Raw genomic sequence first — 14,994 nt, forward strand, 5'->3', positions numbered from 1 at the left:
ATTTTCTTTTTTTTTTCTGCTCAGATTTTTAAAAGGCATTCCACAAAGTTTCACATAGAAATAATTATTACTTAGTAGATGTTCTGAAAGTATATTTTTGTACTTTTCATATTTTCATATTTCTACTGAGTGGGCATTCTAATGGAGCTTTTGTTCTGCTAGGTAATTGTATCTGATTGGAAGCAGAGAACAGGATGATATGAAACATTTTATGTTTGGATACTCCCTTTTTTACATTTTTTTTCACTTTTTGTTACAGAGTCCTTGTTTTTGTTGTTGTTGTTGTTGTTACATAAATGAATTAAAAATAATTTGTCCATTTGTCAGTCTTTCAAATTATCATTTAGTTTTTATTTGTTGACCTATTTCGTTCTCATCACATTTTTGTAATGAAAAATAGGTTGTTAATAAATTATTTTGCGCCATAGTTTTCACTAACAAAACTGGTGTACATATTCCCAGCTCTTGTACTTTGGCAAATCTGACATCACTATGAAAAAAATGGTTATGCCCAACTTAAGTCGAACTGAAGAAAACAGAAGAAAAAGTCATTTCAAATCTCTCAACAGAAAAAACCCAACTACATTCTCCCTTTGCCAGTTCATTATGAAAAATTACAAAACTACATATAATAGAGAAATGAAAAAATCATGAAAACAAGTAGAGCATGGTTTTAAATGATATGCTTAAATTATAGCCTAGGTGCAGTGAGCTAAAAATGGCACAATTCAAGCACTGAACCCTTTGTTTTTTTTTTTATTTCGTTTATTAAGTTTTGTGAAGCTGCATTCTACAAAAAAAATTTTTAGTTTTCTGGACCAAGTAGTAAATTAACAATAATAATCTTTCTTACATTCTGTTCCAACTTATCCTTAACGATTTTTTGAATAAGTTCAATTAAAAAAACAGCTTTCTGACTTTTTTAAAGTTAAAACACCAAGGCTTTTTCTCTACAGTGTGTAGCGGGACAAGGCCATCAAAAGCACCTAATTTCCCACTTACCATAAGACACGGGTATTTTAATTAAATTCAAGTGAGGGCTTGACCATGGTCCAGGGAACAAAGCCGGATTGAAGTTTTTCATATGCACACCATGACAGAGATGACTGTAATAAAGGGTTATTTATTGATAGAGGTATATAAACACAAAGCAATCAATTACAAAGGTATATAGGCACTAAATATTGGATTACTAGTTATGGAAAGAAACCAGAGATTCAAAACTACTAAGATTAGCTGATTTTCCAAATTATGTGGCTTTTGTGCAGCAAGCACAACAACCCTAACACTAGTGTAAAGCTTGCCTAAGTGTCAATAAAGAAAAGCAAAATCACAGTGAGACTGAGACCACAAAAGGGCAGTGCGAGTGAATCTACGACCTGGATGCCTCAGAGCTGCGGTGATGCACGTGTCGCGTTGAGGGGAAGAGAGGTCACTGCTGGCATGGGCTGGAGCAGGGTCCGCAGGTCAAAGGTCAAAGCTGCTGGACGCCTCAGAGCTGTGTTGATGCGCGTGCCATGTCGAGGAAGAGGAGCCGCTGGTCACACAGGCTAGGAAGGGTCTGCAAGTCAAAGGCAAGGCCTCTAGAAATGCAAGCCCTCGGTCAATGCTTTTGACTGGACCCCACTGGCAAGGCAGGCTTCTTGCAATGCTTGGTGGCCTCTCCGGTGAGGAGCGCAGATCTTCTGCTTGTCGATGGAGGCAGGCAGTGATTGGAGCAGGCTCTTGATGTGGATATCTCGCTCCCTTCAGGGCCAACTTTCCCTGTCTTTCTGTTTGTTCTTCTCATTCTCCCCCCTGTTTCTCTTTCTTGCTGGCTTTAAAGAAAGAACTTTGAGGGGCAGAGCTAAGGCAGAGCTAAGGCGGGCAAAAGGTTTTGGTTGGTTTGTTAGGTTACATATAATGAATATGCAATTTCTTTGAATGCTGCTCAAGTGTCACATAATCCTTTGGAGATTCTGGGTGTGGTTACACTTAAGTAAAAGAAACTTAGAAGCATGCAATTTTACATATAAAACATTATTGTTTCCATAGTGGCTATTACAAATGACTATGGAGCTTATAGATCATTATCCCTTAATGTATACCAGGATATGGTTACATACAATAAGTTGAATCCTTAACCATTCTAGTCATATAAGAAGTAGGAACTACTTAGACAAAAGAATTAAATTGTTAAGACAGTTTCGAGGTTATATGTCACATTACTATTTCTAAACAATGCTTACATGAACGGTTACATAATAACTCAGAGTAAAATAAGTGAGTTCATAATCATCAATAATTCTGTAGATATGTTGGCAGAAACTCTATGATTAAAGTGTACATAGTCACACAAGCTACACACTTTAGAATCGTACTTCTAATAACACTACAAGAAGACTTGCAAGAAAAGCAGATATATAAGATTAACGGTGGTCACAAAACATGAGTTGTTTCTCAAACAAAAGAAAAAGAAAAATTGTATAATGGGTGAAATGAACATAGTTGTGAATGATCAAAGATCAATATAATAACCTAGATCAGTGAAGAAGGGTTACAATTCAAGAATCAAAATAACTACTAGAATATAAAAGAATATAGTGTAGAAAGTTTGGTATTAATTCCCTTCAGCAGGGATTAATCAATTCATGCCTGACAAGGCAACATGTTAACAGTAACAGAGGTGTTCTTTGCAGTTTGATAAAGGAAAGGCATTTGATTGATACTTGATTAAAGATCACATTGTGAATAATTTGCCAGAAAGCAGGGCTCTCAGGAGCCTAGCCTCTGCACAGACCCCAAATTTATGATACTGATGGAATACACTTAAGAGTATCTGGCCACACCGAGGGGTCTGCTCAGGGATTCGTGAGGTCTCAACAGTCCCCTCACCCAGAGTTAATTGGTGGGCCATCTTTGGCCTTTGTTTTAGGTTAGATGTCTCTCTTTGTGGGGGAAGGTGAGCTGTATGGGTGTGAGAGAGAGAGGGAAAGAAATTTTCAAAAGTCACAATTTATCAGTATTCCAAAATTTACTTCAGTCATGTCCAAAGGTCTCTTCAGGACGTTTATAAAGGGGTGGCATGACGTTCCACTACGTTGCCCTTAAACTGTTAGGCAAAAGAAAAAGAAAGTCTTCAGACCTCTGGGTCAAAGTAGGTCTGTTCTGAGGTGAGCCACCCCCCCTCCCCACTTCTGCACCAGGTTGCCAAAGTGGGGGGGGGGGGCAAATGGGGGTTGTGAGACATGTCTTTAGCAGTATAATTTTACTATTTGTCCTTCTAAACATCCTGCCGCATGCAGATGCAGATCTCACTTTCCTCAAAAAGTTCTGATCAGTTTATGAATTAAAAACAGCAAAGCACGCTACAAGTGTATGAAGGAAATATCACCCCAGTCTGATGGCTTCTTTATATGGTAGTTGTTTGTGATTTTATGGACGTGGATTATGCCAATAACATGTTAATTGTGAAGAGCAGTTGGCATTCATTAACATACATACTCTAATAAACAAATCTGGTGTTTCTGTAGTGTATGTGGTCCATTTTACTCAAGTACGCTTGTGAATTTCCATGGGTGTCATGAATGAGTCATTAGCCCAAAGCCCAAACCCTGTTAAGTGGCTATTCTGTCACACCCACCCACAGTGAGGTATCAAAACCAACCTTAAACCCTGCATAGAGCGGCTCACTGAATGTGGAGTGGAATGTGTGTATGTGGGTCAGTCGGTGTGGGTTATATGAGACGCTGTAGAAGGACAGGGTGCCAGCCGCCCAGTCCAGATACACTCCTACTCTGATGGACTTCATTGGGATTGGGAGCCCAAACACATTTACACACCTTCCTATTCTGCTGGAGATGTAGTAAAAGGGACGGACAGGTATGGTAATACTCTGATTATTGTGACTGACAGTGCATCCGTTACTAAAGCCGATCAGACTCCAAGACTGATTATTGTTTCCGAACCCACAGTCATCACTGTTTCCTTTTCTTTCTATTCCTCTGTATGTCACAGCTACTTCGCCATCCATCTCCTCACTTAACTCAGCCTCCCAGTAACAGCGTCCAGTCAGACTCTCCTTACACAGAACCTGAGCACAGGAAACAAATCTGTCTGGATGATCTGGATATGGCTGCTGCTCAATTTCCTCAAAGTACACCTCTCTGGTCTCTTCACACAGAATGAGACATGTGGCTGCCGTGTTTGGGTCCAGAGTGAGATCACGGGCATCTACACACAAAAACACAGATTAGAGGAGAGAACAAACTGTGTGTGTGTGTGTGTGTGTGTGTGTGTGTGTGTGTGTGTATGTGTGTGGATCTTACATTTTTTCAGCCCTGGTTTCATCCTGCTCTTCCCTCCATGTTCCACTCTAAAGAAGCAAACATACATACACACAATTTTTTCACATCTATTTCAATGCTATTACATTAAACATTAACACTAAAAGATACTAAGAGCAAGATTTACTAAACATTTATGCGGGTGCTACTGCATCTTGCATGTTGTAAAGAGAGAAATTAAAGCATTTTAGATAGTAACACTGTTGAGATGCAAAAATAGTGGGGAAAGCTGTGCAAGTTAAGCCAAGCTTCTGTCTTCATTTCTTGAGATACAAAGCGTAAAGTTCTATTCATTTCTTAGGATTACCTCCATTTTTCTCTGTTAAGCAGGTTTCTTTCATTGTTTCTTTCATTTTCATTCTGGGTCACGTGTCAGATTTTCCAAGGCATACATTTCAAAATCCTCTCCTCTTGGAAACTGAACAACTAAAAAATTAACTGTTCTATGCATTTTGTTAGAATGCATAGAACAGTACATCCAGAAGTGATCTTGACCCTGTTCCTACTTCATTTCTTAAGATGGTTTTTGATCGTGTTCACAATGATTTTTTAACTATTGTAAATTGTTCTCTGTCACTAGGTGGTTTTTTCAGATGCTTTAAAACAGCCCTGGTGAAGCCTCTGCTAAAAAAGAGTAGCATGGATCCTTCCATAATAATAATGAATAATTTTAGACCAATTTCAAACCTACTTTTTTAAGTAAAGTCCTAGAAAAGTTATTTTTAAAACAATTAAATGCGCATCCAATATCAAACAAGTTATATGAGAAGTCGGGTCAGTCAGGTTTTCTTTCTAACCATAGTACAGAGACAGCATTGATTCACATTATGAGTGACCTCAGGCACAGAGCTGATGCACAAAATCCTTCTATTTTGGTTTAATTATATCTTAGGTCCACAAGATTTTAATCCAGCATCTCAAATGCTGGGTCGGCCTCTCGGGCACAGTTCAGAATGGTTTAAATCATATTTAGGTAACAGGCAGTTCATGGTTTCAATGGGAATTCATTCATCAGAAAGATTTGCCATTTCTCGTGGAGTCCCTCAAGGTTCAGTCTTAGGGCCTTTGTTTTTTTCTTTGTACATGCTAGGCAATGTTATTAGGAAGTATAATATAAATTTCCATAGCTATGTTGATGACACACAATTATACATTTCTATTCCTTCTGATGATCAAGACTGTAGACAGACAGAACCAGCTGTATGTCAGATATTTCTCCTTGGATGTTGCAAAATTTTCTACAATTAAATCACGAAAAAAGGAAATATTGAGCATTGATAAAAAAAAAACTCAGAGAAAGCTGCTTAATGAGAAACTTGATTCTTTAGCTTTATTTACCAAATCTGCAGTAGAAATCTGGGTCTGATCTTAGACTCTGAGTTCTGTTTTATCCTGCATGTAAACACAGTCACTAAAGTAGCTTTCTATAATTTGAGAAATATTGCTAAAATTCAGCCTTTTCTCTATCAGAGTGATGCAGACAGACTTGTTCATACATTTGTTACAAGCAGAGTTAATCACTGTAATGATCTTCTTACTGGACTTCCTAAGAAAACAACACATGCTTTACAGCTCGTACAAAATACATCAGCATCCTAACAAAAACAACACAGAGAGATCAGATCACTCCCATTTAGAAAGAGCTGCACTGGCTGCCTGTATCATTTTAAAGTTCTGCTACTAGTGTGTAAAGCTTTAAATGACCTTAAAGCACTGCTTACATCACAAAGTGTCTGTTTGTTTATGTTCCAGCATATGATCTTAGGTCTGCAGATACTGACCTTCTACAAATACTCTCTGCAAAATACAGAAAACGTGGAGAGACTCTTTCTGTTATTCTGCTTCTAAATTGTGGAACTCAGTTCGCCTTTTATAAGACAGTCAAGCTCAGAGGTCACTTTTAATAAACATCTGAAAACGGAGCTCTTTAACTCCCTTTAACATTTAATTAAAACTTTAAATCTAGTGGTATTTATCATTGAATTTGATTTATCTTTAAATTTGATTTTCTATTGCAGATTTGAAGGAGATAAATTCACACCTCTCAGTCATTCCAGCTCAACTGCATCAGCCTCCATCACACTGTGAGCAAACCCCCTCCCTTCCCCCCATAGACACTCAGTCTGCACCAGATTTATGAAATGGATGTGAGCCTCTCTTTCAGAGGCAGGTCAGAGAAGCCCTGGTCCAGATGGTGTTTCCCTCTCCTGTCTTAAAGCCTGTGCTGACAAACTTGCTGTAGTCTTCACACAGATCTTCAACAGATCCCTCTGTTGTCATAAAGTCCTTTGAACAACTGATGTTGGCCGACCTGAAGGATGTCAAAGGACACCTGCTGGACCTCCTACAGTTTGCCTACCAGGCAAGGATCCTGTTTGCGGAATTCAGCTTAGCGTTCAACACTATCATCCCAGAAATCCTCTCCTCCAAGCTCTCCCAGCTCACTGTATCCATGGCAATCTGTCAGTGGATCAGCAGTTCCCTGACAGACAGAATATAGCAGTTGTCTCTAGCAGATCAAAGAGCCTTGTTCCCAGGCTTGAAGGCAGTATTACATGCTCTCAAAAAGGTATGTACCTCTCTGGTGAGCCAGGGCTTCTGTTGGCACGTGTGGTAATATTCTTGATAACGGTCACATCTTCCACAAACTTGGATATGAATCCCGTCACAAACTCAGCACTGATGTGTTGGTTGACAATGTTAACCTCTCTGAACACATTCCAGTCAGTGCATTCAAAACAGTCCTGAAGTGCTGAAACTGCTCCCTCTGGCCAGGTCCTTACCTGTTTCACAGATGGCTTGCTTCCCATTAACAGTGGACTGTATGTTGGAATTAGCATAACATACAGATGGTCCGAATTTCCAAGGTGGGTTGGAAATTATTTTTAGATGTATGTGTAAACCCGATCTAGTGTGTCTTCTCATGTGGTTGCTAAGTCCACATGTTAGTAGTAACTTGGTAGTATTGACCTTAGGTTGGCCTGATTAAAGTCTTCAGTGATGATATAAACACAGTCTGGATTGGCATTTTGCATCATGCTGACAGACTGGTATAGTGTGGATGGTGCATCTTTTGTGCTACCCCAGGGGGTAATGTAAACAGATGTGATGCTAATGGCTGTGAACTCCCTTGGCAAATACAATGGCCAATATTTTAGCATCAAGAACTCTATATCTTCTGAACAGTGACTCAGGACAATATTAGCGTTATTGCACTGGTTGTTGTTGATGTAAATACATACACCCCCTCCCCAAGATCCAAAGTTTACTACTGAGGGTGTGACTTCTGTCTGCATTTTAATTATGTTAGCCCATCCAAGCTAATGGTGCTGTCGGGAATAATGAAATTAAACCATGTCTTGGTAAAGATAAGGGCACAATAGTCTCTCACCTTGCGTTGGGTGGCTAAATCCAGTCTCAAACTGTCCATTTTGTTTTCCAGTGAGCGGATATTTGACAGTAGAATAGATGGAGATGCAGGTGTGTGGGGGTTAGCTTTTAGCCTAACGCTAATACCTGCTCAAGTACTGCATCGAGTCTCTTGCACCACTTATGTCACTACAGGCAGCCATCAGTGATGATAGATAAGACCGATGCTGTGCAGGCCTCTGGGGTTTGCCAGTGTAGGATTTCCAGTTTGTGGAGTGTTTTGGGTTCCAAAGCCAGTAAACCACAAGGTAAGTTGCTAGATGTGTCGGATGCACAGTCCGAGCAGAGAGTACTGCGACTACAGACTAATCTCATATTTGACTGTGTCGGAATAAAGAGTACATTCAACCTAAAATGCACATCGCTAATGGTAGCTGGAGTAGCCATTGCCACACAAGGTGCCACCATCTTAGAAGTGTAGATGGAAGTCTAGAAGGCCCCTTAGTTCCAGTGGAGGGTGATGTTAAAGCTACAGCTTACAAAGACATTTTAAACAGGTTTATTCTTTCAACTTTTGAGGCAGCAGTTTGGGGAAGAGTCTGTCCTGTTCCAGCATGACTGAGCCCCTGGGCACCTTCAAGATGTACTGCAATGTCATATATGAGCCAGGCCTTCCTGTTCAATATCAGTGCCTGACCCCATAAATGCTCTTTTGACTGAATGGGCACAAATTCCCACAGAGAATTTGTTCTCAGAAAGCCTTCTCAGAATAGTGGAGGCTATTATAACCTTAAAGGTCCAAGACCACATATTAGTGCCCATGGTTTTGGAATGGGTTGTCCAGCAAGCATGTACTTAATAACAATTAGCAACTCTATTTCTTTATACTTTATTTCACTCCTCTGCTTAGGCCACTGTGCACAGTACTGCACATTTACAGCAATGGAGAATGAGTCAAAGGACAACAGAGACATGGAAAACTGTTACAATGGAAAAGGAGGCATTCATTCAAGTAGTTGATCAGCTCTGCTGAGACAACAAGCTGAAAGACATATGCACAGATGCACATTGGCAGATTGCACTGATGGGTAAAGGGTCTACTGTTTTTTTTCTGTGTAGTGATGGCCTAACTCCAGTCCATACCAGTTTTCAGCACAGTTAAGTCATTTTCAGTCTTCCACAGACCACTTGGTAATTCAGTTGAATCAGGAGTGTTTCAGCAGCGAAATCAGCCAACTGTGTTGGACATCGATCTTCAAAAAGAGTTGTGCATCCCTGCTCTAACCCATGTGAAGATAAACATGATTATCTTTATAAACAATCTTGAGTCTTGGTTCCTCTCAAGGCTTCTTTTTCCTGCTTTTAAGGAGTCTTTCCTTGCCACTATTGCCATTGGCTTGCTCCTAGGGGCTTGGACCCATATTTTTTCTGTAAATCTGCCTTATGACAATGCCTGTTGAAAAAAGCATTACATATATTTAACTAATGGCCAGGCCCAATGAGAGACAGGTACAAGTATCATGGAATATTCAACTCCTTTGATATGTGGCATGGGGCCAAGAATCTAGAGACTCCATGCTGTAAGTGACCACTACATGTCTCATATTTAAACTTTAATTTCTGTACAAATGTGTTGTGATTATAGGAGTTAGGGTTAAGGTTTGAGTTTATGGGATCCTGAAAGTATCCACATCTATGTGTGCTGCAGACATTTTCCATCAGGTAGGTTGAAAAGTTAAGTAATTCTCTATATCAGCTTTTGCAAAGTTTTGTGTGTTTATTCCAAGTTCTGAACCATAGGTTTCTGGTGTTCTATCTTTTTGAGCTGCTTGTTTCCTGGTTTTTGTGGCATGAAACTTTCTGTTCCTGCCTGCCTGTGTACTGTACATACAGTGCAACATCACACTGCAGCATCACAGCACAATGTCACAGCTGAACCTTACACTACAACATTGCAGGGGGAAATTCAGCACACCTTTATAAAACAATATCGTAGCACATCATTAATAAGGTTTCCAATATTTAAATTAATCAGTTTAAGCATTTTCTGTTCTTAAAATCTTAGGGTCATAGGGTCAGTGACCTTTGAGACTGAAATAGGCTCAGACAACAAAACCTGTGAGAGCAAGTTAGACCTTATAGTACAAAACAAGCTAAAACAATTAAAAGTTCCAAAGTCATTAAATTTTGACAATAATCTTGGAGAGGTGCATCATTACAGCACAACATTACTCTGCAACATTAGACGGCAACATTATAGTGCAAAATTACATTGTAACATTTAAGTACAATATTACAGCACAATAATCCAGTACTACAGATCCTCAATGCAACATTAGAGTGCAATATTACAGAATAGTGTTGCATTACAGTATACTCTCTTATTGGAAATACACATGGAGCAAATGAATTTGGTAATAATCATGGTAACATACAAGTGTGTGTGTGTATGTGTGTGTGTGTGTGTGTGTGTGTGTGTGTGTGTGTGTGCGCATGTGTGTGTGTGTGTGTGTGTGTGTAGAGATGGTAAGTTAATAACTCACTGTAATGTCTCCAGTCTACAGTGTGGATCTTCCAGTAGATCAGACAGCAATTTCACCCCAGACTCTCCTGGGTGATTATAGTTCAGATCCAGTTCCCTCAGATGGGAGGGGTTTGATTTCAGAGCTGAAGCCAGAGAAGAACAGCCTTCATCTGTAACCATGCAACCAGACAATCTGCAGAAAGGAGGGAAAAAGAGGGACAGCTAGTATTTATACAGTGTATTTATACATATATATATATACACACACACACACACACACACATGCTATATTTCTAAAAGTGTTCAGTCACCCATCTAAATCATTGAATTCAAGTGTTCCAATCACTTCCATGGCCACAGGTGTATAAAACCAAGCACCTAGGCATGCAGAATGCTTCTACAAACTTTCTTTTTCTTATTTAAAGTCAGAGGTTTACAGGTACAACATTTCAAACATAAAACTCAACAACAATCTCCGTTTACATATAAAAGGCAGAATGATCAGAGCCAAAGGTCTCAGTTCACCTCGCTTACTCGGGTGTAGTAATTCCATTTCATCCAGTTTTTTTTCCCTCTCTCCTTTTGAAGACGTACAGAGTAAGTCAACATTTTGATGGAGCGAATATAAGTAACAATTTCAACAAAAAGGTCCACAGTTGGGGGGTTTCTTCTGAGCCAGCACTTAGTAATAGCTTTCTTACAAGTGACCAGAAATATATTCAAAAGGTAGCCATCACTCTTACTTAAGCCTTCAGGGGTTACACCAAGATACATAGAGTTAAATGACACCTTCACATTAAAACCCAAGATCTCAGAAATAATTCTCCCCATATTAATCCAAAAGGGTTGAATTTTTGGGCAACACCATAGTACATGTGCATGGTCTACATCCATTGCCCCACACTCCCTCCAGCAGGGGAAGTGGGCCCCAGTTAACCTTAATTTGAGTTTGAGTGTTATAAAAAAATCTGATCAGACTCCTCCAGCAAAAATCCCTCCAAAACAATGAATTAGTGGAAGTACAATGGTTTTCCCATACTCGTGACCATACTTCCTCTGTGATCTTTTGCTGTGTATCTTGTTCCCAGTGAAGTCTCACATAATTAGTAGAATTTTTATTCATTAAACAGATGGCTTTGTACAGTTTGCCAATAACCCCTTCATTTCCTTCACCCTCATATGCATCCATAAAAAACTGAGTCAGTCATGAGAAAGGAACCGGGTTGGGGCCTTTAATCTCTTTCATATAGAAGTGACAGATCTGTAAATATCTAAAAAAAATCCTGTTTACCAAGGTCAAGTGAGTCGCATAATTTCTGGAAACTGTCAAATTCCCCATTTGACACCATTTTACAGAGGGCAGTATTACCACCTATAGACCACTGTCTGTACCTATAATCATACAATGCTGGAGTACAATATGGGTTATAAGCTGGCCAAATCAGTACTTTAATTTCTCTATGAAGCTGGAATCTTTTAATCACCTCAAGCCAGATTTAAAAGGAAAAACCAACCCATTGATTCTGTATTTGCAGTAATTCCTTAGTCCTGTCAAGACAGCCTAAAACTGACTGTATTGGAATATCCATTAGTGAAATTCTATATCCTTCCATTTCGCTTCATAGGTTGGATTGCACCAAAGTACAAGTGGTCTTAGTTGAGCAGCAACATAATAATCCCTTAAGCATGGAAGCACCATGCCTCCCTTCTCTCTTGGCAGCATCAAGGTCCATATATGTATACATGTTATTTTTTTTTATATATATATTTTTCTTTATTAAGCTGATTGTTAAACGAACACCAAGATATTACATGTATGAAGAGTGCCAATTAAAGTTATACCTATTTACCAATTCTTTAGAGGGGCTAAAATTAAATGTCAAAGCTTGTGTTTTTTGAATATTGAGTACATATCCAGAGTAATTACCATATATTTTCAAAATATTCATCAATGATGGTACACCTGATCCTGGGTTTAGTAATGTCACCAGCACATCATCGGCATACAAAGCAATTTTATATTCTGCGCCCCCAATGTTTATATCTTCTAAACCTCTGTCCTGCCTGATGATTTGGGCCAAGGGCTCAATGTACAAGTTGAAGAGAGTCAGACTAATCGGACATCCTTGTCTACAGCCTCTCTGTAGGGCTATAGAGTTAGAAAGAGACCCATTAATTTTAATCATAGCAGACAACGATGAGCATAGTGTTCTGATACATTGTATAAATGTTTTATTAAATCCAAATCTATCCATCACTTGGTATAAGAATTCCCAGCCAACCGAGTCGAAGGCCTTTTCCGCATCCAAACTAAGAATAATTGCACTACATTCCCTCCTGTTAATAACATCAATAATATGAAGGGCTCTCCTTATATTATCGTGAGTTTGTCTGTTTTTTATAAACCTGGTTTGATCCTCTTCTTCTTCTATCAAAAAAGGCATCAACTTCTCCATCCTTTTGTCCAGAATTGATGCATACAATTTATAATCTACATTGAGAACACTTATTGGTCTATAAGACCTACAGTCCATCCTCCAGGCTAGTAATTTTGCTGCTTTTGGTCCCGCCTCATAAAGTTTTTGTTTCATATATATTATTTTATTTTCAATCTCTTCGCTATGAATTTAAGATATTTCTCATTTAATTGGTCTCATTTGTTGGAGGACAGATGGGTCTAGAGTTGAACTATGAAGTCTTCCAGGTCTCTAAGTTTATCTTCCAAATTCTGCAGTTTTTGAGTTTTTAACTTCTTAATAAAAGCCATTTAAGACTTTGGCTGCATCCAACAATATAGCTAGATTGACCTCTCCATTATTATTATGAATTAAAAAGGACTTCAATTCATCTGCCATTGTGGCCTTTTTGTATGTATTTTGGAATTTTGTGCCATTTAGCATTCCCATGTTTAACCTCCACAGGGTTTTCTTAGGAGTACTACCAAGATCTAATTTTAAATATAAACTAGAGTGATCTGATAGGTCTAGGGACTAGCCTTTCCCCAGTGTCACTTATAGTTGGATCCCGTCAATTGTCACGGGTGGGAGGGGATTAGTCCTCCTCATTCTCTTGCTCTCAATTTATCCTTTCAAAACTGCAAAGTTTCTTCCTTATACCTTCTTGGAACTTTAATTTATTCCCCACTTGACTCACTTCTACTGTGCTCCAAGGAAGAAGCCTAGCCAGGGACTCCATCGTGATGTCTTCCTCTTTTTTCACCCGAATATATCCCACTGGAATTCTTCTCCTCACCAAATCCTCAGCTGCTTCCAAAGCACTGTTATAGGTAACCATGCTTAAGTCAAGGTGCACCTGCAACTTGGTCACTGGAGTTTGGAAGCGGATTTTGTTTTCCTTGAGTACTTTCTTGATCGTGACGTACTCTTTTCTCCTCCATTGCCCCTCCTCCGCATAGTCATGATCAAAGAACACCCTTTTGTCTTGCACAAAAATTTTCCTCTTCCTCTTGCAGCCTGTATGACTTTCTCCTTGATAGTGAACTGCAAGAACCGAACCACAATCAAACGTGGTTGTATGCCAGCTAGATGCTTAGGGGCCAGCGCGCAGTGGGCTCTTTTTATGCTGAGCTCCAAGTCTGAAAGGTCACCCAATTCTGTTTTGATTAAATCAACTGTGCATGGAGGTGCCCTCGACATCTTCCGGTACACCGTATATTCAAATGTTATTCCGCCGGGAGTTATTCCACAGTTTAGCCTGCAATGTTCGTTTGTTTTTGATGAGCTAGATTAAGGAGTCTTTAACTCCAATATCTCACCTCTTTGTCTCTGCCATACTTCTCTCTACTTCTCCAAGACGCTGCATAGTCTCCCCAATCTGGCCCATAGCATTTGATATTTTCTGGTTAAATTCGGTAGACAGTTCATCCAGTTGCACCTTCATATCATGTCTAAAACTTACCTGAAATTTGGATAGCTCTTTTCTCATGTCCAATTTCAGGTCAGACACAGCTTCACATACAACTTTGCGAATTGCGAAGTGTCGCAATTTTCCCCTGATAGATATTCTGCCGCGAAGGCTTCGACTTCTTTCTCCGTTTCTTGCTCTGTGACGCTTCTTAACCGCAACCTCGTTTTTCTATTTTTATCCCCACTCATTTTCCTTTCAGTTTAAATTCAGTTTAAAGATCAAAGTTTCTTGAATTTCAGGGATTTCATTGGCCAATACCGGAGCTGTAACTTATGCTGCCATACGGTTTCTTGAGCCACCGGAAGTCCCTGCTTCTACAAACATTTGTAAAAGAATGGGTCACTCTCAGGAGCTCAGTGAATTCCAGCATAGTACCGTGATAGGATGCCACCAGTGCCACAAGTCCAGTCATGAAATTTCCTCGCTGCTAAATATTCCACAGTCAACTGTCAGTGGTATTATAACAAAGTGGAAGCAATTGGGAATAACAGCAACTCAGCCACAAAGTGGTAGGCTACATAAAATGACAGAGTGGGGTCAACGGATGCTGGGGCACATAGTGAACAGAGATGGCCAACTTTCTGCCGACTCAATCACTACAGACCTCCAAACTTCATGTGGCTTTCAGATTAGCTCAAGAACAGCGTAGAGAGCTTCATGGAATGGGTTTCCATGGCCGAGCAGCTGCATCCAAGCCTTACATCACCAAACGCAATGTAAAGCATTAAATGCAGTGGTGTACAGCACACTACCACTGGACTCTAGAGCAGTGGAGACGTGTTCTCAGGAGTGATGAATCGCGCTTCTCCGTCTGGCAATCTAAGGGGCGAGTCTGGGTTTGGCAGTTGC

General features: G+C 39.6%; 1 protein-coding gene across 4 annotated transcripts in view; it reads right to left on the reverse strand.

Annotated features, from left to right (window-relative positions):
* Positions 1-1,024: 1,024 nt before the first annotated feature.
* LOC118826306 (NACHT, LRR and PYD domains-containing protein 12-like) overlaps positions 1,025-14,994 on the reverse strand; it is a 59,800-nt gene continuing 45,830 nt past the window's right edge. For 2 of the 4 annotated variants that reach the window (XM_036597235.1, XM_036597234.1), the window contains 3 exons: positions 10,238-10,411; positions 4,308-4,354; positions 1,027-4,212 (listed from right to left, as the gene is read on the reverse strand). In XM_036597235.1, coding sequence (XP_036453128.1) covers positions 3,605-4,212; positions 4,308-4,354; positions 10,238-10,411 — 829 coding nt within the window. In that variant the 3' untranslated portion in view covers positions 1,027-3,604. Of the gene's footprint in view, positions 4,213-4,307; positions 4,355-9,063; positions 9,148-10,237; positions 10,412-14,994 lie in introns of those variants that run through there. The other 2 variants (XM_036597236.1, XM_036597237.1) reach the window with 2 other exon arrangements.

This window comes from Colossoma macropomum, unplaced genomic scaffold (genome assembly GCF_904425465.1).
Source record: "Colossoma macropomum unplaced genomic scaffold, Colossoma_macropomum, whole genome shotgun sequence".
NCBI lineage: Eukaryota > Metazoa > Chordata > Actinopteri > Characiformes > Serrasalmidae > Colossoma > Colossoma macropomum.